The 26248-nt window shown below is 47.1% G+C and overlaps 1 protein-coding gene across 1 annotated transcript in view; it reads left to right on the top strand.

The window, feature by feature from the left end:
• LOC126272292 (probable beta-hexosaminidase fdl) overlaps positions 1-26248 on the top strand; it is a 181863-nt gene that overhangs the window by 49241 nt on the left and 106374 nt on the right. The window contains exons 2-3 of the mRNA XM_049975056.1: positions 4636-4791; positions 21393-21825. Coding sequence (XP_049831013.1) covers positions 4649-4791; positions 21393-21825 — 576 coding nt within the window. The 5' untranslated portion in view covers positions 4636-4648. The remainder of the gene's footprint in view (positions 1-4635; positions 4792-21392; positions 21826-26248) is intronic.

The raw sequence follows: 26248 nt of genomic DNA, 5'->3' as shown, positions 1-26248 counted from the left end.
GGTCCTACAAGTTTGTCACAGACAATTCCTGACCATACACTGATACAGAAACAATCCTGATGCTTCAGCTGCAAGGCTGCTCACAGATTTATGTACATCTGCTAACTCGCCTCATCTGTAAACAAAATGCAGACCGTGAACAGAGAATCAACGGCCATTTCTCTGCAGGTATTCCTTTCTGTACATATCTAGTTATGACCAATACTACCACTCACAGAAAAATACGTGCTTTTTTAAACACGTAGTATTTAATTTAAAACGCTGGGTTTCTAAAATATCCTAAACACCTTCAATGGAAGAAGCCTAATTCTGGATATCATGTCCACCTGTTACGCAAATCGCAAATATATATATATATGTGTGTGTGTGTGTGTGTGTGTGTGTGTGTGTGTGTGTGTGTGTGTGTGTGTGTGTGTGTGTGTTTTAGCCACCTCACTGTCACCGTCAGCGAGTATTTTTTCAGATGTAGTGACTGAACGCTCCTATGTATTCAGCCCAAACTCCTACGGTACAGGAAATTTATATAACTTATAAAAGATGGCCATTGCACTCTTGCTGCTTAACACTTGACAGGGCGCTCTATAAGAGAAATGTGGCAACATAATAAAAAATAAGTCACAAAATGGTACTTAACGCTAGAATAGTTTAAAGTGTGGCACTTGATGTCCTACATCTTGCTGTCTTTTGGTAGTCTATCGTCTCGTCACTAGAGGGGGATGTAATGTTGCAGACATACGCCTCCTGGTACTAGTTCTCCGTAAATAGCGATTGCTAAGTCAGAAGGTAGCTTTCGGAGTACTGTGCTTTATTGTAGTGAGCAGGCTGCAGGCACTGAACTGATGACCAAATCGTAACTGTCGGAGTTTATGCGATCTTTAGGTGCCTGTTGGCGGGAGGACTTCCAGGTCCGCCAGTAAAGACAGATGCAATGTAGTGTGCAGTTGACAGCGCTACTTATGGCGACTGCCCACACCATTGGCGGGCGTTTACGACACACTCGAGGAAGTGACACAGAAGCAGGGCGCCAGCTGGAGAATGCTGCAGGGTACCGAGTGACGCCAGACTGGTTTGGCTGTCTGGCGATGCCCTTCTGCTCTGTTGTCTACCTCTCGCTTGGTAGACAAGGAGTTGTAAATGTGAGAGGATATTTCTAAACGATTACAAGCAACAATTATCGAATAATGTACAGAGGGTTGTGCATAACACAATGTAGGAAAATTAAGAACAGAGTAAAAAATACCCACTGACGATGGCACGATGGTGCTGAAACATGGCTGTGTTTAAACAGGGTGAGTCGCTTCAGACAACACCTTTATTTCGTGAACGGTTAGACGTATCGAAACAGTTTTCCAAAATTGATACCACTGTGTAACATAAGTTGCGACACTCCGTCTGCTTTTAGTTATCTACTGAGGCAGAAACGCGTAAAGCTGCTGGCAAGTGACACTTCTGAGTATGGTGTAGGATGAGTGCGAATACTATAGTTTATTTTGATTTGTAACAGTGTTCTCACAGTACAGAGAGTACGTAGTGCGGTAAAAATTGACAACTAATAAATATTACATGATAGTACTACAGTTTTCCAAGGACACTGAGAGGTACAGAACGCTAGATTACAGGAATCTTTCACGAAATAAGGTTTTGTCTCACTCGACTTATGGTGTATTCAGGGCGATCAGGGCCATTCAGGTACCACTAATGATGTTTTATGAAACCCACAAAGGTATATATGGCCTCTAAACAGTACATATGAGATTTCATATTCTTTCGCTCGTTACGCGCGATCTATTACTCGCACAGAAAAAACTTGGCTTCTTTGGAGGAAATTAAATGTAGCTAAATTTTGTACCGGAATACGTTTTCGTTACACGCCACAGTTCTCAAGTTATTAAAGTAAAACTTCAAAAAGTGACCTTCAAAAGTAATCTACCCCCACACTCATCCTTCAGCAGTCAGGATTTGTAGTATGTCGTTCGTGGCACTCCCTCCTACCACTGTACACAAACTTCCGACTAGGCAAACTATTCCCGACATTAGACTTAAGTTTGGTGTCTGTTGATTGGACTATTACGCCATCAGCACAGTGACTGTTTCAACATCAATCTGAACGTGCCCGTGAGGGTAACGACGGGAAAAAGACTGTCATATACGTTAGGCTCGTTCTCGCTTCCCACGCCCGAGTTCCCGGGTTCGATTCCCGGCGGGGTCAGGGATTTTCTCTGCCTCGTAATGACTGGGTGTTGTGTGATGTCCTTAGGTTAGTTAGGTTTAAGTAGTTCTAAGTTCTATGGGACTGATGACCATAGATGTTAAGTCCCATAGTGCTCAGAGCCATTTTACGTTAGGCTAAAACTAATTACGTTTAAATTCGTTCCAAACTTAACCCCCCCCCCCAAAGCACAGTAGTTTCGTAGTGAGAAGGCCTGGCGAACGAGACGATCTAATAGTTTATTTTATGTTGTCAAAATTAACAAAACTGTTACGTAAAATTTACACAAACGTCAGTTTTACAGTTTGAGTGTTCTCGACTAAGCTGGTGCGGTAATAAAGCTAGTCAATTGAGACTAAAGACTGCATTTGGGAAACAATTCCTGCTGCTGCACAAATTTATACAGTGGTAGGAAACAGTGCCAGGAACAACATGCTAGAAACTGACACGTGGGAGTTGAATACAGAAGAGGGAGTGTATTTGAAAGTCACTTCTGTACTTCTTTCTAGTATAACTCTGAAACCGTGCAGCGAAAACGTATCACAGTGCAAAATTAAACTACATTAAATATCCTACGAAAAAGTCCTGTTCATCTTTTCTGTAGGGCTAATACGCTGAAGAGCCAAACGGACTGGTACATCTCATATCGTGTAGGGCCCCCACGAACACGCAGAAGTGCCGTTACACGACGTGGCATGGACTCGACTAATGCCTTAAGTAGTGTTGGAGGGAACAGACACCATAAATCTTGCAGAACTGTACATAAATTCGTAAGAGTGCGTTGAGGCATCTCAGATATATGAATAATGTTCATGTCGGGGAGTTTGTTGGCCAGCGGAAGTCTTTAAACTCGGAAGAGGGTTTCTGGAGCAACTCCGTAGAAATTCTGGACGTGTCGCGTGTAGCATTGTCCTGCTGGAATCGCCCAAGTCCGTCGGAATGTACAATGGACATGAATGGATCTAGGTGATAAAACAGGATGCTTAAGTACGTGTCACCTGTCTGAGTCGTATCTAGACGTATCAAGGGTTCCATATGACTTAAACTGCGCACACCTTACACCATTACAAAGGCCCCACCAGCTTGAACAGTCCCCTGCATACTTGCAGGGTTCATGGATTCATGAGGTCTCCATGCCAGTATACGTCGATCCGCTCCGTACAATTTGAAACGACTCTTCTGACCAGGAAACAGGTTTCCAGTCAGCAGTCCAATGTTGTTGACGTGTCCAGGCGAGGCGTAAAGTTTTGCGTCGTGCAGTCAAGGGTACACGAGTGGGCCTTCGGCTCAGAAAGCCCATATCGATCATGTTTTGTTGAATGGCTGGCACGCTGACCCGGGGATCCGTACCAGATCTGGTTAACGGAGGAGATGAAGATCCCAAGAAGAGCGGCGCGTTTCGTCACAGGGTTGTTTGGTAACCGTGATAGCGTAACGGAGATGTTCAGCAAACTCAAGTGGCAGACTCTGCAAGAGGAGCTCTGCAAGAGAGGTGTAGCTTGCTCGCCAGGTTTCGAGAGGGTGCGTTTCTGGATGAGGTATAGAATATATTGCTTCCCCCTACTTATACCTCCGGAGGAGATCACGAATGTAAAATTAGAGATTCGAGCGCGCATGGAGGCTTTCCGGCAGTCGTTCTTCCCGCGAACCATACGCGACTGGAACAGAAAAGGGAGGTAATGACAGGGCACGTTAAGTGCCCTCCACCACACACCGTTGGCTGGTTTGCGGAGTATAAATGTAGATGTAGAAATCTGCAGCAATTTACGGTATTGTTGCACTTCTGTCGCGTTGAACGATTTTCATTCGTCGTTGGTCCCGTTCTTGTAAGATTTTTCCAACCGCTGAGATGCAGAAGATTTGATGTTTTACCGAATTCATGATATTCAATGTAGACTTCTGAAATAGTCGTACAGGAAAATCACAACCTCATCGCTACCTCTTAGATGCTGCGTCCCATCGCTCGTGTGCGGACTATAACACCACGTTGAAACTGACTTAAATCTTGATAACCTGCCAGTGTAGCAGCAGTAACCCTTCTAACAGCGCAAGACACTTGTCTTATATAGGCGTTGATAACCGCTGCGCCGTATTCTACCTGTTCACATGTCACTGTATTTCAATACGCATGCGTTTACCAATTTCTTTGGCACTTCATTGTTGTAGTTTTCGCGTAGTGAGCTAGAGAATACGAAAATCTCGCGCTTGATGTTTGAAGGGAAGCTAAAACATTGCGGGTTGCATAAATAGGCATCGGTAGGGGCAGCAGGTATCTAAAGTTGTTTGAATAACAAGCGGACCTTCGAGTAATTCTGTCTCCAAATGCGGCTACTGAGAGAGGTGCAATGCCGAATGATGAATAAGCGTGAATGCGTTTGCGTGAAGTTGCTCGGTGCTGAGTGTGGCCCCGGTGGCCTGTGTTACAGGGAGGGCTGCCGCATGTCGCGGCAGCGGCTGCTGTGGCGTCTGCTGGGCGCCGCGCTGGCGCTCACGGTCGCCGGGCTCGCCGCGCCGCCGCTCTTCCGGCTGCTCGTCTCGCCGCACAGCGCCGCCAACTCCGTCGCCGGCCGCCGCGTGTACAGGTCAGTCCCACTGCTACTCTGGCTGTAATGGGCACTCACTAACTACAAACAGGACGCATCGCTCTACCATAAAATTACAGCACAAGAAATCTTTCTGTAGACATCAAAATATTCTCAGGCCTCCAGAGAGGAAGTGGGTGACAGTAGTCGAAAAACGGTGGGTGTGATCTTTAATATTTAGATCACACTTATTTGTATGGTGAGATCTACTTTGTGTTAACTTCAAATAGGATTATTAAAGAGTCCCAATTACCAGAGTCTCAAATCCACAATGCCCCTTGTACACACAAAGGCCTTTCAATAAGTAATGCAACACCATTTATAGCCAAATTTCGGTGGAAAAAATGTGGAATTTGTTGTCGACATGGAATGTCCTCGCTTCAGTCACTATTGTTTAACGAAGTTTAGATTGGTGGCCGCGCTATAGGCCTACGACACACGGTTGCAGCTCCAGCAATGTTGCAGCGTGCGGACACCCTCATTCAATGCGATCAAACACCTCTCTGCTCAACGGGACGTCTGTTGGTAGTCCTGCCACATTCGTCCAGCACTTCAGGTACTCAGTCGTGTTCCCGCTGCGTTCTTCGCCGTCTAACAGAAGACCACAAAGAACCTAAGAACCATCTGTGTGTAATTGATTGCGCGTTACGAGGCTGATAATAGAAATTTTCGTCGATCAGTCACAGGCGATGTAACATTGGTTGATCATTTCGAATATGAAACAAAATGCAATCCATCCAGTGTCGCCACGCCATCTCCTTCCGATAAGAAAGTTCGAAAGCTCGCCCTCAGCCGAAAAAGTCATGTCCATGATCTTATTGGACTTCTAAGGGGTTCCTCTGTTCGATGCAGCAAGGCGTTGGCTACGGCGTCGACCAGTAGAGTGGTATCAGAGCGTGCAGGCCCTCCCATTAATGCATCGTAAAACCGCCGTGTTGGACGGAGACTGTGGGAAAACAGGGTTTTTTAGCCAAAAGGGTGGGAAATAATGTGATGTACTGGAATCGTGAGTAACACAACCTGGTTTCAGAACAAGTATTAAATTACTTTCTGAACACCCCCTCGTACTTCATAACTTGCCGGTCGCCGCTTCGTTTGCGACTTAAAACACACACGCACATCTGACAACGAAACGGGGATACCATTGAAGATCGAATCTTGATACACGTCTAGAAACTTTGGGGAGAGAAGATACGAGCGAGGACGAAAACCGTGTGGAAAATTTAGATGTTAATATAAAAAAGGGTTTGTTGGAACATGAAATGACAAATATGAATATAACTGGTTTGGTAAGGAGTAAAGACAATACCGTAAGTTGAGAGTTCGAATCTGAAGGTATTTGAGACGAAATTAATCCTACCAGTGTGATCAATATGCCATCTGGAGATATAAGTATAAACATGCTGTTTGAATTGCTAGTGAAATCAGGCCAGGAACAAAGAGAACTAAATAAACAACGTCTTTAGAGGAAATTTTAGAGTAAAACAATGCGAACTTAGAGAAAGGGAATAAGAGGAACGACGTGAACTTGCGGAAAAAGCTTTTCTAGAGATGATGATCGAATTACAAAAAAGAGATTATCAAGACCAAGAATTTAAGAAAGAGGTATTAAAGATTGTTAATGACCTAGAATCACATACTAAGAAAAGGGATGAATACTTACCTTTCGAAATAGATAAATTAAGTGTAAAATCTTCTAATGAAATAAACGAAAAATTGCAAACTTGTCTCCAAATACGAGGGGAATGTGGAGACAATAAAGAACAGGCTGATAAAGTAACTAAACTAGTAGAAGATATAAAAAAAATCTCATGGCAGGAGTTCATTGATGGCTATCTTAGTAAACTGACGACTAAGATGTAGGATGATTTATGCGAATGGTTAGAAGCAAAGGCAGAAGAAATTCACATGCAAGTTCAGAATACTATCGAGAACGCGACGCAACAGAATAACTCAAATGCACCGCGATGTGAGGAGGTAGACAGCGTGAAACGAATGCAGAATTCAGTGCTATTAAGTAAAAAGTTTTATCCGAGATGTCTATGCGGCAGGAATATGTAATTAAGTTTTCCAAAAGGTGAAGGTAGTCCTAAAAGAGAGAAAAAATTTGAAAGATATCCAGAACCATATTTTAGAAATAAATTGCCCGTTAGGAAGCGAAAGTGACGAGACAGCGACCATAGTAACGGTAGAAGTATATGAGTCGGATCTTGAAGATCGATATTTTGTTCGCAAGGGGTTTTTTCATCCTCTAACGCTGAACACACTATTTTCAAAGCTAGGTAATTTCAAATATATTCGGACTACAAAAATTCTATACAACAAATTGGGTTTATAAAGAGTTTCACCAATATATTTCCCCAATCTAGGAAGGAACAAGATATTCCGTTTATACTGTCAAAGACCAGTGGAGAAGTTCATTGTGGGCATCGGAAGAAGCTGAAAGTTGCAGAACCGGCAGAAATTGTAAAAAATTATGCATCGCGAAATATTGGTTGCTAAGCAAACAAAATAGATTAAGGAATGAAATTTAGAGTCCAGAATTTCACAATCCTAAAAAGGGACTTTACGAAAATACTTTGAAAAGTAAATCAATAAGACTCAATCCTGAGATAATCCTATTAATCACAGAAAGGTTGGCGAAGAGTTCTCGGGCTTCCAGCTGGGTGGCGATGTCTTCAAACTGCGACGTTTCGACGAGTGACATACTCATCTTCTGGCGAAGTGCCGAGACTTTACTCGCTCATTATATTGACGGGCCTGCCTTGGCCCGAGGTAGCGGAGTTTAAGCTGTTTTTTGCTGTTCCTCCTGAAATTTGGAATGTTTTTCTTCGCGTCTTGGTCTGTCCTGGTTTCTGTGGATGCAGGAGATTATCTGCCGGCTGATTCCAGGGGCGGCTTCTTCTTGCTTCCTAGCTGCTAGAATTATATTCTTCAGGCGGGAGTAGTCCACTGGCGGCGTCTGTGTCTGGATGTACATGACTGCTTGCTCAGTCATGTACCGCCAGCCCTCGTCCGTGAAGATCGGGTGCTTCTTTGAGCTCCAGATCTGCACGCCTGACGAGTTCCCTCTCTTGCAGCTTCTGGTTCAAGGGTTCGCACCCCCCCAGTGGAAAGGATAAGGTTTGTGAGGAAGGGGAGGGATGTTATCTACCGTGAAAGGGTAAGGATCTTGATGGGGGTAGCTACCGTCTCGCAGGGAATCGGCGATCTTGGTGAGCATCTCCCTCACAGTTCTTGTTGGGGAGGGGAAGGCACTCGAATGGCTCTTCTTCTCCCTCGGTCTCAATTAGCACTCCATGTGTCGTCTCTGTTTCCGCAGAGACAGGAGTGACGACTGCTTCCGAGGGGGCAGTCTCCTTGTCGGTGGTTTTCCCCGACTGTATGACCACCTGCCTAGCAACCTGAGTCCCCGCGTCGGCCAGGGAGGCGGTCGTTTGTGTAGCCGCGTCTACCCCCGTACAGGCGGGGGTCGGTGCCACGTCCGGCGTCGTGCGGGGCGCGAGGTACATGGTGACCCTTAGTTGAGTCACCTCCTGGCGCGTCTCTGAGAGTTCCGCTCTCTCCTCCGCCATGGCGGATTTGAGCGCAGTGATTGCGTCCTCGTTGGCTTCCCGCAGTTCTTGGCGGAAGGCGTCCACGTCGTCCACGTCGTCTTGGTGGCGCAGCCCTTCCCCCTACTAAGGCGGGGGGACGGGATGGCCACCATTTCTGCTGCAGTGGATGATGGCTAGCTGTGGAATGTCTCGGAGGAACCCTGACAGCAACGCCATCATGTTGAATCATTTCCAGAATGAGATTTTCACTCTGCAGCGCAGTGTGCGCTGACATGAAACTTCCTGGCAGATTAAAACTGTGTGCCCGACCGAGACTCGAACTCGGGAACTTTGCCTTTCGCGGGCAAGTGCTCTACCATCTGAGCTACCGAAGCACGACTCACGCCCGGTACTCACAGCTTTACTTCTGCCAGTATGCGTCTCCTACCTTCCAAACTTTAGCCATGTCTCCGCAATATCCTTTCTTTCAGGAGTGCTAGTTCTGCAAGGTTCGCAGGAGAGCTTCTGTAAAGTTTGGAAGGTAGGAGACGGATACTGGCAGAAGTAAAGCTGTGAGTACCGGGCGTGAGTCGTGCTTCGGTAGCTCAGATGGTAGAGCACTTGCCCGCGAAAGGCAAAGGTCCCGAGTTCGAGTCTCGGTCGGGCACAAAGTTTTAATCTGCCAGGAAGTTTCATGGTGAACCATGCTTATCGTGCAGCAACGGGACATAGTGTTAAGATTCAAACTGTACGCAATAGGCTGCGTGATGTGCAAGTTCACTCCCGACGTCCATGGCGAGGTCCATCTTCGCAACCACGACACCACGCAGCGCAGTACAGATGGGCCCAACAACACGCTAATGGATCGCTCAGGATTAGCATCACATTCTCTTCAACGATGTCGCATATGCCTTCAACCAGACAATAGTCGGAGACGTATCTGGAGACAACCCGGTCAGGCTGAACGCCTTAGACACTGTCTAGAGAGTGCAGCAACGTGGAGGTTCCCTGATGTTTTGAGGTGGCATTATGCAGGGCGGACGTACGCCGCTGGTGGTCATGGAAGGCGCCGTAACGGCTGCACGATACGTGAATGCTATCCTCCGACCGACAGTGCAACCATATCGGCAGCATACTGGCGAGGCATTCGTGTAGACGGAGGAAACTCGCGCCCCCCATCGTGCACATCTTTTGAATGACTTCCTTCATTATAACTACATCGCTCGACTCCAGTGCACAGCATGTTCTCCAGACATGAACCCTATCGAACATACCTGGGATAGATTGAAAATGGAAGTTTGTGGACGAGGTTACCCACCAACCACTCTTAAGGATCTATGCCGAATCGCCACGATGAACTTGTGGATAGTATGCCACGACGAATGCAGGCATGCATCAATGGAGGAGGACGTGCTCCTGGGTATTAGAAGTACCGATGTATATAGCAGTTTGGACCACCACATCTGAAGGGCTTGCTGTGTGGTGGTACAACATGCAATGTGTGGTTCTCATGAGCACTAAGAAAGGGCGGAAGTGTGTGTGTGTGTGTGTGTCGGTGTGTGTCGGTGTGTGTCGGTGTGTGTCGGTGTGTGTCGGTGTGTGTCGGTGTGTGTCGGTGTGTGTCGGTGTGTGTCGGTGTGTGTCGGTGTGTGTCGGTGTGTGTGTCGGTGTGTGTGTCGGTGTGTGTGTCGGTGTGTGTGTCGGTGTGTGTGTCGGTGTGTGTGTCGGTGTGTGTGTCGGTGTGTGTGTCGGTGTGTGTGTCGGTGTGTGTGTCGGTGTGTGTGTCGGTGTGTGTGTCGGTGTGTGTGTCGGTGTGTGTGTCGGTGTGTGTGTCGGTGTGTGTGTCGGTGTGTGTGTCGGTGTGTGTGTCGGTGTGTGTGTCGGTGTGTGTGTCGGTGTGTGTGTCGGTGTGTGTGTCGGTGTGTGTGTCGGTGTGTGTGTCGGTGTGTGTGTCGGTGTGTGTGTCGGTGTGTGTGTCGGTGTGTGTGTCGGTGTGTGTGTCGGTGTGTGTGTCGGTGTGTGTGTCGGTGTGTGTGTCGGTGTGTGTGTCGGTGTGTGTGTCGGTGTGTGTGTCGGTGTGTGTGTCGGTGTGTGTGTCGGTGTGTGTGTCGGTGTGTGTGTCGGTGTGTGTGTCGGTGTGTGTGTCGGTGTGTGTGTGTGTGTGTGTGTGTCGGTGTGTGTGTCGGTGTGTGTGTCGGTGTGTGTGTGTGTGTCGGTGTGTGTGTGTGTGTCGGTGTGTGTGTCGGTGTGTGTGTGTGTGTCGGTGTGTGTGTGTGTGTCGGTGTGTGTGTGTGTGTCGGTGTGTGTGTGTGTGTGTCGGTGTGTGTGTGTGTGTCGGTGTGTGTGTGTGTGTCGGTGTGTGTGTGTGTGTCGGTGTGTGTGTGTGTGTCGGTGTGTGTGTGTGTGTGTGTCGGTGTGTGTCGGTGTGTGTGTCGGTGTGTGTCGGTGTGTGTGTGTGTGTCGGTGTGTGTGTGTGTGTCGGTGTGTGTGTGTGTGTCGGTGTGTGTGTGTGTGTCGGTGTGTGTGTGTGTGTCGGTGTGTGTGTGTGTGTGTGTGTCGGTGTGTGTGTGTGTGTGTGTGTCGGTGTGTGTGTGTGTGTGTGTGTCGGTGTGTGTGTGTGTGTGTGTGTCGGTGTGTGTGTGTGTGTGTGTGTCGGTGTGTGTGTGTGTGTGTGTGTCGGTGTGTGTGTGTGTGTGTGTGTCGGTGTGTGTGTGTGTGTGTGTGTCGGTGTGTGTGTGTGTGTGTGTGTCGGTGTGTGTGTGTGTGTGTGTGTCGGTGTGTGTGTGTGTGTGTGTGTGTCGGTGTGTGTGTGTGTGTGTGTGTGTGTCGGTGTGTGTGTGTGTGTGTGTGTGTGTCGGTGTGTGTGTGTGTGTGTGTGTGTGTGTCGGTGTGTGTGTGTGTGTGTGTGTGTCGGTGTGTGTGTGTGTGTGTGTGTGTCGGTGTGTGTGTGTGTGTGTGTGTGTCGGTGTGTGTGTGTGTGTGTGTGTGTCGGTGTGTGTGTGTGTGTGTGTGTGTCGGTGTGTGTGTGTGTGTGTGTGTCGGTGTGTGTGTGTGTGTGTGTGTCGGTGTGTGTGTGTGTGTGTGTGTCGGTGTGTGTGTGTGTGTGTGTGTCGGTGTGTGTGTGTGTGTGTGTGTCGGTGTGTGTGTGTGTGTGTGTGTCGGTGTGTGTGTGTGTGTGTGTGTCGGTGTGTGTGTGTGTGTCGGTGTGTGTGTCGGTGTGTGTGTGTGTGTGTGTCGGTGTGTGTGTCGGTGTGTGTGTGTGTGTGTGTCGGTGTGTGTGTGTGTGTGTGTCGGTGTGTGTGTGTGTGTGTCGGTGTGTGTGTGTGTGTGTCGGTGTGTGTGTGTGTGTGTCGGTGTGTGTGTGTGTGTGTCGGTGTGTGTGTGTGTGTGTCGGTGTGTGTGTGTCGGTGTGTGTGTGTCGGTGTGTGTGTGTGTGTGTCGGTGTGTGTGTGTGTGTGTCGGTGTGTGTGTGTCGGTGTGTGTGTGTCGGTGTGTGTGTGTCGGTGTGTGTGTGTCGGTGTGTGTGTGTCGGTGTGTGTGTGTGTGTGTCGGTGTGTGTGTGTCGGTGTGTGTGTGTGTGTGTCGGTGTGTGTGTGTCGGTGTGTGTGTGTGTGTGTCGGTGTGTGTGTGTCGGTGTGTGTGTGTCGGTGTGTGTGTGTCGGTGTGTGTGTGTGTCGGTGTGTGTGTGTGTCGGTGTGTGTGTGTGTCGGTGTGTGTGTGTGTCGGTGTGTGTGTGTGTCGGTGTGTGTGTGTGTCGGTGTGTGTGTGTGTCGGTGTGTGTGTGTGTCGGTGTGTGTGTGTGTCGGTGTGTGTGTGTGTCGGTGTGTGTGTGTGTCGGTGTGTGTGTGTGTCGGTGTGTGTGTGTGTCGGTGTGTGTGTGTGTCGGTGTGTGTGTGTGTCGGTGTGTGTGTGTGTCGGTGTGTGTGTGTGTCGGTGTGTGTGTGTGTCGGTGTGTGTGTGTGTGTGTCGGTGTGTGTGTGTGTGTGTCGGTGTGTGTGTGTGTGTGTCGGTGTGTGTGTGTGTGTGTGTCGGTGTGTGTGTGTGTGTGTGTCGGTGGGTGTGTGTGTGTGTGTCGGTGGGTGTGTGTGTGTGTGTCGGTGGGTGTGTGTGTGTGTGTCGGTGGGTGTGTGTGTGTGTGTCGGTGGGTGTGTGTGTGTGTGTCGGTGGGTGTGTGTGTGTGTGTCGGTGGGTGTGTGTGTGTGTGTCGGTGGGTGTGTGTGTGTGTGTCGGTGTGTGTGTGTGTGTGTCGGTGTGTGTGTGTGTGTGTCGGTGTGTGTGTGTGTGTGTCGGTGTGTGTGTGTGTGTGTCGGTGTGTGTGTGTGTGTGTCGGTGTGTGTGTGTGTGTGTCGGTGTGTGTGTGTGTGTGTCGGTGTGTGTGTGTGTGTGTCGGTGTGTGTGTGTGTGTGTCGGTGTGTGTGTGTGTTCTGTAAATCGTACTTAGTTCTCAAAAGGCCTTATTTACATATCATACGACTGCGGTTGATTTTTCTTTACAATCCATATTGATCAGTGAAGTAAGAAACTCGAACCTCTGTCCTATTAGGAGGAATTTTCTGGAGGTAAAATGTCTAGAGCATATATGTGTAAAACTATGCAATCACAAAAACTTCTTTAAATTTTAGGACACTAATGTAAAATCTTTTGTGAATTATTAGTTACCGTTTTGTTACATTTTGGGACAAAAGTTTAAAACTGGAAATGAAGAAATAGCTACCATCTGACTACGGCTTGAAGAACGAAACTCGTAATGGTAGATCATTTGAAGAAAACTTGTGGCTACTTGCAGTATATATTGCGGTGTAACATGTTTTTGGTGTTTCCGTATTTTTGTACACCACCTCTAGCTGCCGTGACTGCCGTGATGGCCGCAGTGTAACATCGGCTTCGTGAAAATACAATAGTTGCGTAGTTGAAACTGACGTTGCGATACAGCTGTTAGTGCAGTTAACGGTTTCTCTTACGGGGAGAGCTACTTAGCTACGATCGACTAGACGTAGGCGGTAGCGTGGACGTGTGGTGTGGTTAAAACTGAAAGCATCTGCTCGACGAAGCCAGGTGGCTGGGGAAGGAGGCAGTAAGTGAGGCTATGACCGAGGTGTGGCGCAGCGTCTGCGACGGCTGGGCGGACGCGGCTGCGTCAGCGCGCCGGCGTGGGCTGCAGGCGGCCGGCCCTGCCGACACTGCTTCGCCGGTGGCGTGCGTTGCAGAGGGGTGAGTGACCTCGCGTAGCCGCTGTTCCCAACTTTTCCTGACAACCAACACGGAGAGGAAGGTCTAACGAAAACGCCCAGCGCGGGCGAGATTTTTGGCGAAATTGTTCGTTGGCAAGCAGCTTTGTGGACCTAAGAAGCCAGTTAAGACGAAATAAGTCGCATTGTGGGCACTTAAAGAAGCTATCGTATTCAGACTATATTAGTTTCAGTGGTGAACGGTGATAGCCTGAAAGCTGAGCTATAAAGAAGGGGCACAACTTAGTTTTCCACTGCAGAGTTACAGGCCAGTACAGCAGATGAACGAGCAAATGTGACCAGTTAAATAAACGCAGCAGAGCAGTTAACATTGTAGTACTACACTCCTGGAAATTGAAATAAGAACACCGTGAATTCATTGTCCCAGGAAGGGGAAACTTTATTGACACATTCCTGGGGTCAGATACATCACATGATCACACTGACAGAACCACAGGCACATAGACACAGGCAACAGAGCATGCACAATGTCGGCACTAGTACAGTGTATATCCACCTTTCGCAGCAATTCAGGCTGCTATTCTCCCATGGAGACGATCGTAGAGATGCTGGATGTAGTCCTGTGGAACGGCTTGCCATGCCATTTCCACCTGGCGCCTCAGTTGGACCAGCGTTCGTGCTGGACGTACAGACCGCGTGAGAGGACGCTTCATCCAGTCCCAAACATGCTCAATGGGGGACAGATCCGGAGATCTTGCTGGCCAGGGTAGTTGACTTACTTACACCTTCTGGAGCACGTTGGGTGGCACGGGATACATGGGGACGTGCATTGTCCTGTTGGAACAGCAAGTTCCCTTGCCGGTCTAGGAAGGGTAGAACGATGGGTTCGATGACTGTTTGGATGTACTGTGCACTATTCAGTGTCCCCTCGACGATCACCAGAGGTGTACGGCCAGTGTAGGAGATGGCTCCCCACACCATGATGCCGGGTGTTGCCCCTGTGTGCCTCGGTCGTATGCAGTCCTGATTGTGGCACTCACCTGCACGGCGCCAAACACGCATACGACCATCATTGGCACCAAGGCAGAAGCGACTCATCGCTGAAGACGACACGTCTCCATTCGTCCCTCCATTCACGCCTGTCGCGACACCACTGGAGGCGGGCTGCACGATGTTGGGGCGTGATCGGTAGACGGCTTAACGGTGTGCGGCACTGTAGCCCAGCTTCATGGAGACGGTTGCGAATGGTCCTCGCCGATACCACAGGAGCAACAGTGTCCCTAATTTGCTGGGAAGTGGCGGTGCGGTCCCCTACGGCACTGCGTAGGATCCTACGGTCTTGGCGTGCATCCGAGCGTCGCTGCGGTCCGGTCCCAGGTCGACGGGCACGTGCACCTTCCGCCGACCACTGGCGACAACATCGATGTACTGTGGAGACCTCACGCCCCACGTGTTGAGCAATTCGGCGGTACGTCCACCCGGCCTCCCGCATGCCCACTATACGCCCTCGCTCAAAGTCCGTCAACTGCACATACGGTTCACGTCCACGCTGTCGCGGCATGCTACCAGTGTTAAAGACTGCGATGGAGCGCCGTATGCCACGGCAAACTGGCTGACACTGACGGCGGCGGTACACAAATGCTGCGCAGCTAGCGCCATTCGACGGCCAACACCGCGGTTCCTGGTGTGTCCGCTGTGCCGTGCGTGTGATCATTGCTTGTACAGCCCTCTCGCAGTGTCCGGAGCAAGTATGGTGGGTCCGACACACCGGTGTCAATGTGTTCTTTTTTCCATTTCCAGGAGTGTAGTTTAAGATCACGGACGAATGAGGATGCAAAAGTTGTAAAGCAGATATCAACTGCTATTTTCAGTCCTGCAGATGAAAGACATGCATAAAGCTGATGTATGAAATGAAAAATACAGTTATGGAAATCGGTTAAGATAATCCTGGAAAATCGGTTAACTAACAGTAAACTGCAATAGAGCCTCACTTGCGACCTACAATCGGAATTTACAAAGTCTCTTCTGACTTGGAGGCGTAGCAATTAAGAGATGGTGTATCAGCAAAACTTGAAAGTTACAAAGGGATCTTTTTGACAGATTATTCCGAAAATTGAGACTTGATCGAAAGAAAGGAAAGTAGGTCATCACATGGTGGAAGTAGGACATATCATGTGAGAAACCTTCCTACAAAGGCAAAAGGCATGTGCATGCTTTGAAGCTACGCCTGTGAATTATACCCTAGTTGAAACCCCCCTGTAACGTGTGCCAGGATTCTAATTATGTAGCAACCAACTGCACTAGATACATCACTTGTGCCATAAGAATATAGATTGTGAAAAGACCAAACAGAGCCCAAAGTGTAGGTCATGTACTACAAATCGGAGTGCCCAGTATCAGATGCTCCTAGACAGGCTTATTTTCCTGCCTATCGATTCTAGGTGAAAGACTAATAACAACTTACGACAGGAAACTAAGATAATTCGCCGAATACATTCAATAGGAGATAGAAATAGCCGTCTAGAAGAAAGCGAGATGCCTAGAGAGAACGGAGTTAGTCAGAAAATAAAAACAAACGTTACATTAGAGAGGTTGCTATTCACACAATCGAGCCCTCACAACTATTGGAATCTGGATAATTCACAAAATTTGGTGATGTGCGCTGCACACTGAGTGTCTAACAACTCTAAAACAAACGGAAGTACCAATATCCAGTACAGTGAAATGACGAGCGCTAGTACTAAAGGCAAAAGTACCGCAAAGGAAATCCCATTCATCCATGTAACCACCCCACAAAGAGGAATGTTCAAAATGTCGAGATACAAGCGAATCTTAGTCGCGAATCAGCACAATCAAGAGTGCTTAACAAAGACAGACAGGACACACAAAGACAGACAGGACACACAGGGATACACAACTTCGACTGGGAGTAAAAAGGCAGAAATCCGTAACTACTGCACTAACGGCAAAAAAATCGCAACGACGTGGGACATAAGAGAAAGATGGTAGGCGTGTTTCTACACTTGAACGTGTAACGTTGTTGCATTAATTTGATGTGAAAGCGGTGCTGATAGACTATAAAAGCGGGTTAAAAGCTGTGAGCTGTTTGGGGAAATTAACCTTGCATTACTGAGCAACTGTTTCACCAGGTATCCAGTCTAGCTGACCAAATTCCCAACCAGACTAACATTAATTATAAGTCATACGGCAACCGGTATATATATATATATATATATATATATATATATATATATATATATATATATATATATATATATATATATATATGTTTATATTTGGAAATTTCTTTTAACATTGATCATTGAAAAACTAGTGCCTTATTTAGGATTGTGAAAATGTGAGATTGTAATCTTACGGAACACATCAGATATGGAGCCAAGACTGGGAGACTTCACAAGAACAACATTGAAACATATGCAAGAGGAAATTAACCACAACCAACCGATTCAGTTTTCACCCAAAGAAGTTACGTTCGTAGCGCAATCCTGTCAGTCATGTAATTGCCACACACTGGTATACTAAATTCATACTAACTCTCTGTGAAATCTTCCCGAAAAGAATAGCTGAGGGCTAGTTTGATGATTACACCACATGTTTAGTGGTCAACGTGGGTTACACAGTGTAACTCCACAATAATTCTGATAATTAAAATAAATTAGATCAAAAAGCAATTTACAAAAGAAAAACCTTAAACTGGTTACTATCGTCTTACTATTAACCTGATGGGTCAAACAACTGTATAAGCACGTGGTATTGGTCTCACAAAGTACACCCCACATGGGTTGAACATAAAAGTTGCTATACTGAAAAATATTGTCAAGACGAGACGTTATTATCTCACGCACATTCGCATTTAAGATCGATGAATTTAGTTACTGATCAACACGTGGTTCCACTTTACGCACAAAGTAATGATAAAGCAACTACCGGAATATATTCTGAACTTTACGCTGCGTTGCAATTTAAGATAACATTAGATATTTTAGAGCTAAACCTGAAATGAAGGTGATTAAATTTTCAGTTACAATGAACTTAAATCCATTGTCCTATGGACTTAGCAGACACGCGCTTAGCCGGAGATCTTACCACTTCAGACACTCGCCACGGACAGACAGACTGACCTGGCCCGCTACCGAACGTGCTTCATAAGTGCAAAACGGAAGTGACCAGAGAGCAGCTTCCTATACCAACATGACAAGGGACGACAGGAACATACTAAGAATGGAAAACCTCTCTGCTTCTAGAAAGCGTAGCTACCTGTTCTGACGTTGGTCCTACTGTTCTCTAGCAGACACACTTGTCTGCTACCCTCAAGCATGCAACTAGAAATACATTTGCTCATTCATTCTCTCACACAGAAGGGAAGGGGGATGACAGTATCTTATCATATACAGTATATAAAAGAAAGCGGATGTAGGTTCCGTATGAGACTGTGTGATATGAATTACATATAAACTGTGTTTTAAACTGTAGTAGTGTGACAGATCGTTCTTGTTTATGTGTAAAGGTAACACCCTTCACTGCTCAGTCTCCTCCCAGAAGTCAGAAACACCACAGTAAATTTAGAAAAGGAATTTATGCCGTAAATGGCAACGGATTTAAGAAATTAACATGAAAGGAATCCAACAGAACCTTTCAAACGCTGCTTAACGAAGTTTCGCGCCATTCGCCTGAGAGTCGCCCTAGCAGCGTAACTATGAGAACGCAAATCAGGTGTGCTTTAAACACGCACTGTCTTTTGAGATTGTACGTGGTGAATTGGCGTTAGTCAAGTATGCCGCTAAGGTAACAAACACGCTATTATCAACACCTCACTGAGTTTGAACGATGTGGCGTGATACGGCTACAAGAAGCTAGATGTTCCCCCTGAGATACCGCAGAAAGGATTCGCAGAATGTAGTCATTATGCGTGATTGTTGGCAGCGGTCACGAGCTCCAGATGGCCATGTGGTACTACCAAGAGGAGGAACCACCATGTTCGGCGTATGGCTCTGGGGCATTGTGATGCAACTACAGCAGTAATATGAGCAGCACTTCATATCACAGTGATACAACGAAGTGTTAAAAATAATCATCTTGATTTGCAGCTCCTTGTGTTGGCCGTGTTTGCAGTTAAAATTGTTGGATGCGAGGTCCGCCAGTTATGCAAAACAGTCATTTCTCAGTACCCAAACATGTTTCGGCACCACTGTGCCATCAGTGGGTTTTCTATTTTATTTATTCTGTAATGTGAAAATTTTTGGTAATGATTGTAAAATTGTGCATCTTTAGTTCAGACAATGGATCGTTCCTTTTTGTAAATACCTTCGCATTTGGTGTGCATGAATTTTCTGGATCACTCGTGTTAATTATTACAGGTAGATTGTCATTTGCAACCAAACGATATTGACGAGTTTTTTGCTTAGAGTTAAGATATTTTCTAGAATATAATTTAGTTTGTCGCGATGTTTTCGCGCCAATATCCGTTTTTACTTGCGTATCCATGTGGCAAACACTTCCATTCTCCGAATCATGGTGATGTTTTGATGTGCATTAAACTGTAACAAGTATTTTCCACAAATAACGTAGTAAAACACTTCACTTCTCACTTCACCAAAACACAGTGTGAACCAAAGTAGTAGGACTGACGAATGTAGGTACTTAGGCGATAACTGCTAGAAATCATCCGCAACATAAGAAATCCCCCTACGGAACTAGACTCCTTCGGTTTTATTTTGGACACTCGGTTTCTTCTGTTTTGGAATTTTCTACAACATTTTCATTCTTAAATGTATGAGCCCCACTGTTTGGTTTGACTCGGTATTCTTCTTCCAAACTTTATGGAAGTGCTAATCGTTCAGGGTAGGTCGCCCATGGCGTGTATTCCACCTTCTGTGCCTTTCTGCCCTTACATTCTTCCTGCCTGGCGAACACAGCATGACAGCTATTCCGTTGGGTGGGGTTTAGATAACTGCACAGCGGTAGCACCTTGGCCAAGCATGGATCGCATTGTTGGTGCCTGAGCTGTAAACTCCCCAGATCTGTCAAGGTGTATGTGCCCATCGTGGCTGGAGCACGGGGACTGCAGGGAAACAGTTTGCTGGCCACGTAGCCATTGATGTAGCTAGATGGTGCCTGTGGGGAGAGCCCCCATCCAGAGTGGGTGGTACCGAGTCGGGTGACTCACAAACGAAGATGATAAAAAACGGAATAATGGAAGTTGGACTCGTGCTGTGAGGGTTCTGTAGAAACAATTACGGTGGTGGTGGTGGTGGTGGTGGTGGTGGTGGTGGTGGTATTGTTTATGGTTTATGGCTTATTGGACGCCACTTCGACGACATGTGTGACAATAGGCTACTCGAGTTACCTAACAGAGGAAAAGCGACTTCCACGGTTTAACGTGGAATCTGATCCATGTGTTGTTTCTGACGACTTCGCACACCCTTGTCAGGTGAAGGCTAGGTTAAAAATAAGTGCGGAAAACCACTGGTGCGAAAGAGGTTTGATCCCGCGACCTCTGGGTTTCCAGCTCGCTCTTCACCGTTTGACACCCGGGCCTGACATGTATGTAAATAGTTGATCGGTAGATATGAGTGTCTTAGACAGTTCCGAAGTACGCGACATATTCGCCGCGCTACATGGCTACACTCCATACAGATACTTTCAGGAGCGACTTCCTGACACTTAAATCTATACTCGATGTTAACTTCAGAAACGCTTTCCTTGCTATTGCGGTCTTCATTATATATCCTCTCTACTTCGACCAACATCAGTTATTTTGCTCCCCAAATAGCAAAACTCCTTTACTACTTTAAGTGTGTCATTTTCCTAATCTAATACCCTCAGCATCACCCGATTTAATTCCACTACATTCCATTGTGATTTTGCTTTTGTTGATGTTTATCTTACACCCTCCTTTCGAGACACTATCCGTTCCGTTTAACTGCTCTTCCAAGTCCTTTTCTATGACAGAATTAAAATGTCATCGGAAAACCTCAACGTTATTTCTTCTCCATGGATTTCAATACCTACTCCGAATTTTTCTTTTGTTTCCTTCACTGCTTGCACAATATACAGATTGAATAACATCGGGGAGAGGCTACAACCCTGTCTCACTCCCTTCCCAACCACTGTTTCCCTTTCATGTCCCTCGACTCTTACAACTGCCATCTGGTTTTGTACAAATTGTAAATAGCCTTTTGCTCCCTGTATTTTACCCCTGCCACCTTTAGAATTTGAAAGAGCGTATTCCAGTCAACATTGTCAAAAGCTTTCTCTAAGTCTACAAATGCTAGAAACGTAGGTTTGCCCTTTCTTAATCTAGCTTCTAAGATAAGTCATAGGGTCTGTATTGCCTCACGTGTTCCGATATTTCTACGGAATCCAAACTGATCTTCCCCGAGGTCGGCTTCTATCAGTTTTTCCGTTTGTCTTAACGAATTCATGTTAGTATTTTGCAGCTGTGACTGATCGTTGGGTAAGGTAATTTTCACATATGTCAACACCTGCATTCTTTGGGATTGGAATTACTATATTTTTCTTGAAGTCTGAGGTTATTTCGGCTGTCTCATACATCTTGCTCACCAGATGGTAGTTTTGTCAGGACTGGCTCTCCCAAGGCACCAACAATAACCGCTGGACAAAAAGGAATAGACCAATGATATAACAGCATCGTGTGGCGAGAGACTGCAAAAAATTCAATTTTTCATAACTTAATAAAAAGGATTTTTTAATTTTACGGTCCGCTTTGGTATTTGCTGTTGGCGGCATGCGGCCCGCGAGTTTGGACGCTCATGCTGTGAGGGTTCAGTTTTTACCGACTGAGGAACGGAGCCCTGATAGTGTGTCCAGGTAGTGACGGTGTTTCCGGTTGCAGCAGTGACCCGGGCCCGTGGACGTGGAGCTGCGAGTCGGGGCGGTGCGTGCGCGCGCTGTGGCAGGGCGGCACGCAGGTGTCCCTGGACACGTGCCAGTGGACGTGCGCCGGCTGGGAGGCGCCGCTGTGGCCGCGGCCCACGGGCGCGCTGCGGCTCGCCAACTCGACCGCCGCGCTGCCCGAGGACCTGGACGTGCGCCTGCGGCTGTCCGGCCCGCAGCACGAGGACACGCAGGGCCTGCTGGCGGCCGCCACAGAGCGCCTGGCGCGTCACCTGCAGCTCGTCAGGCCCGCCTGGGCCGGCAGGGTCGCGTGCGACGCCGCCCGCGGCGCCACCGTCGCCCGGCTCACCGTCTTCGTCAAGCTGGACGCGGACGGCAGCCGCCCCACGGGCCAACTCACGCTGGACACCGACGAGAGCTACCGCCTCCAGGTGAGCAGAGCACACTAATTCTGAGAGCTGGCTCCCGCCTTTTTAGAGAGCTACCGATTGGAACTATGTACGTTACAGTTCTACACCTACAGGATTACTCTCCAATCCACATTTAAGTGCTTGGCAGAGGGTTCATCGAACCACAATCTTACTATCTCTCTACCATTCCACTCCCGAACAGCGCTTGGGGGAGAGCGAACACCTAAACCTTTCTGTTCGAGCTCTCATATCTTATTTTATTTTGATGATCATTCCTACCTGTGTAGGTTGGGCTCAGCAAAATATTTCCGCATTCGGAAGAGAAAGTTGGTGACTAAAATTTCGTAAATAGATCTTGCCGCGACGAAAAACGTCTTTGCTGTAATGACTTCCATCCCAGCTCGTGTATCATATCTGCCACACTCTCTCCCCTATTACGTGATAATACAAAACGGGCTGCTTTTTTTTTTTTTTTTTTTTTTTTTTTTTTTTTTTTTTTTTTCCACACTTTCGGTGTCTTCCGTCAATCCCACCTGGTAAGGATCCCACACCGCGCAGCAATATTCTAACAGAGGACGAACGAGTATAGTGTAAGCTCTCTCTTTAGTGGACTTGTTGCATCTTCTGAGTGTCCTGCCAACGAAACGCAACCTTTGGTTCGCCTTCGCCACAATATTTTCTATGTAGTCCTTCCAACTGGAGTTGGTACTTAGTTGAATTGACAGCCTTGAGAATTGTACTATGTATCCAGTAATCGAATTCCCATTGATTTCTTTTGGAGCTCATGTGGATCACCTCACACTCCGTAAATGACGCACACTTTAGTAGAATAATTCAGTACACCACGATCGCTCCACATTGTGCTGACAAGTAGTAGAACTCCAAATATGTCAGACCTACTTTTGGCTGGCGTAGTGCAGAATCTCGACGTGTCATGGACTCAAATACTCGAATCACTGAATTCACTCGCCTTCAGGCCACAAGTGGCCCATCGGGACCATTCGACCGCCGTGTCATCAGCTGAGGATGCAGTTAGGACGGGCGTGTGTTCAGCACACTGCTCTCCCGGTCGTTGTGATAGTTTTGTTTGACCGGAGCCGCTACTATTCGGTAGAAGAGCTCCTCAATTGGCATCACGAGGCTCAGTGCACCCCGAAAAATTGCAAGTGCATGGCGGTCTGGATGGTCACTCATCCAAGTGCCTAACTTTGGTGATCTCACGGGAACCGCTGTAGCCACTGTGGCAAGGCCGTTGTCCAAATCGCTGGAAGCCCCTGCAGTAATATGCATCCATCCATAATCGCAAAACTGATGCGGGGGCAAAATTTTATGCACTAACATGATCTCTCGATTATGCAACATACTTGTTGGATGATATTCCTGTCGAGCGAAGCGGGTGGCTCGAATTGTCAAATTTTCTTCAAACCAGTCGCGAACAACGTGGTCCTGTGATACGCTGAACTATCGTCCATAAAAATTCCATCATTGTTAGAGAACAGGGTCCGTGAATGGCTGCAAATGTCTCAAAATAGTTTAATATAACCATTTCCAGTCAGTGACCAGTTCGGCTGGACGAGAAGAATCAGTCCATTCCATTTGAAAACACCCCACACCATTACGGAGGCACCACCAGCTTGCACAGTGCCTTGCTCACAATTTCGGTCCATGCCTGCGTGGGATCTGCGCCACATCAAAGCCTACCATCAGCTCTTACCAACTGAAATCCAGACTCGTCTGACCATGGTACGGTTTTCCATTCTTCTAGAGTACAACGGATATGGTCATGAACACAGTAGAGCCGCTGCAGGCGATGTTGTGCTTTTAGCATAGGCACTCACTTTGGTCGTCTGCTGCCATAGCCTATTGATGCCAGATTTCGCCGCTCTCTCCTGATAGTTCGTCGTGCGTCCCGTTTTAATTTCTTCGGTTCTTTCACTGTGTTGCTTGTCTGTTCGCACTGTCAGCTCTACCCAATCGCCGCTGCTATCGGTCGTTAAGTGAAGGCCGTCGGCCACTACATTGTACATGGTGACAGGTAATGCCTGAATTTCGTTTTCTCGGCACATTCTTGACGCTGTGGATCTAGAAAATATATTGACTCCCCTAAGGATTTCCGAAATGCAATATCCCATGCGTCTAGCTCCAACTACCATTCAAAGTCTGTTAAATCTCGTCGTGAGGCTATAATGACGCCGGAAACTTTTCCACGTGAATCACCAGAGTCCAAACGATAGCTCAGTCGATGCACTGCCCTTTTACACATTGTGTACACGATACCACTGTCATCTGTATATGAATATATAATTATATATGATGTGATGTATATACAGGATGTCCATAACTGAAGTCCCAGTTTCAAAACTCTAAAGAGAACCACTGCTCAGAATGACGTCAAATTTGAGCAGAGTGTTGTTGATGCAATGGGGAAACTTCAACGAACAACAACAAAATTTAATAAAAATTCGACAAACAGTCAGAATATGTACACAAAAAGACGAGAATGCACTCGGCTGTTACTCAGCTTGGTCCGAAACTCCAAACGTGAGCATTTCCATGAGGAGTCGCGCGCTGCTGATAGAGCTCTTTCACAAGACTGGTGACTGTGCGAAAGTGCTCTGAAGTTCCAGACACACAAGGTTATGAAAATAGGCATTCGTCCGATAACTGCAAAGGATCTGCAGAAAAAATTACAAAATTCCGTAAGATAGGTTCTTCTGAAGTGCGATGTGGCAGGGGGGCGGGGGGGGTTAAGCAGTTGATCCAAAGTCTGTCGAAGATGTGGCCGCAGCATTTCAGGAGGGGTCGAGTGGTGGCTTGCAAACAGTAAGTGCACGGGAAACTGCCCGAACGTTGGACTTGCTTGCGAGCATGGTGCATGAAATTCTACGTAACGTCCTACGTCGCTATCCATACAAAGTCACCCATGTTCAGGAGTTCCTTTCTGCTGTTCTGTCAGCGAGACAAACGTACGCTCTGGCATTACTTGCTCTCCTCGAAGTGGACAGTAAACGGCCACGGAATAGTCTGTGGACAGACGAAGCTCATTTCCATCTCAAAGGACATGTCAGTATACAGAATTGCAGAAAATGTGCAACAGAAAAGCCACACGCCCACCAACCGTTACTACTTCATGCTGCAAAGACCACTGTGTGGTGCCGGTTGACGGCATTCTTCCAACGTACAGGAGAGACATAGCGGTGCTACTCCGGTCATTGTGCTGTGGGGCGGCCATCAGAAATAGTTCCGTCACTACTAATAGTGACGGAGTTAATTCTTACGGCAAGACTGTCACGTACATCCCGCGTCCTCATCTACCGTCTATAATCCACGAGTGTAGTGGTAACATTTTTCAACAAGACAGTGGTCGTCTACACAAGGGACATGAGCACAAAAACAGTAGTCTCGACGTTGAAGTATTCCTGTGGTCAGTAAGATCGGAAGATCTGTGCCCAGTAGAAGTGTGGGAATAGACGTCAGTCTTTACCGGAACAGCATCCAGGATATCAAGGACCAGTTACATCTTCCCTTTTGGGAGAGCTTGCGTCAGAGGATATAACAGTTTGACACGAATACCAAACTAAACGGTGCATCCATCCAGGCCAGTAGTACTGCAACGTCATACTGATAAGTAGGAGCATACTACAAAGTACAGTAAAGCCCCAGGTAACCGAACTCGGGTCAACCGAACCCCAGGTTTTCCGAAACGACACTGAAAATAGCAAATAAAAAAATCTGTACTACGAAAGTAGTTAGAGGCGAGAGTTTGCTGGGAGAGGTTGGAGGCCTGACCTTCCGTTGCTGCCCCCACCCACCGACTCACCACTCGGAACAAAGCTACACTGCCAACAATAGTACATTCCGGTGGTGGATTTTTACAATTGCTTGTTCTTGTGCTCTGCTACTATTATCGCAAAAAGTAATTTTATCTTCCATAAAGAACATAAGCCTGGTCCGCAAAGAGATACATCAAGTCGTTTGACTTTAAAAATCTCACAAAATAGGAACGATATTAGTACTGTAGTACGAAATAGATGATTAGTGCTTGACCGAAAGAATTGTTATCCGAAACAACTCCCTCCCCCGCCCCCCCCCCCTCCTCTTTAGTTCGGTTAACTAATGTTGCATTGCTCTTTATAAATTTGACTGTTTTAAAATCACCGAAATAACGTCACACATCCTCTCACAGTGATTAGTTTGTGATCATATGCACCAGTACCCCCTACTGATATCTCTCATGAAAAATGAAGCTTTTCGAGCTGTGGTGCACTAGAACTTACGCTGAGGTTAAAGCGATGTTAAGCACATGTCTTCATAGTTGATAAATGTTCAGCAAGGCGTTAAAGTAACTTTTTAAGAAGTCTCAATTTCAAGAACACCTCCCGAGAAGATCGTAGTATCTGAACCTCTTTATCATCAAGCACTGCCCAATCAACCCTTGGAGTTC

The sequence above is a fragment of the Schistocerca gregaria genome, chromosome 5 (assembly GCF_023897955.1).
Source record: "Schistocerca gregaria isolate iqSchGreg1 chromosome 5, iqSchGreg1.2, whole genome shotgun sequence".
Lineage (NCBI taxonomy): Eukaryota > Metazoa > Arthropoda > Insecta > Orthoptera > Acrididae > Schistocerca > Schistocerca gregaria.
This window is presented reverse-complemented; position numbering and strand designations above follow the sequence as displayed.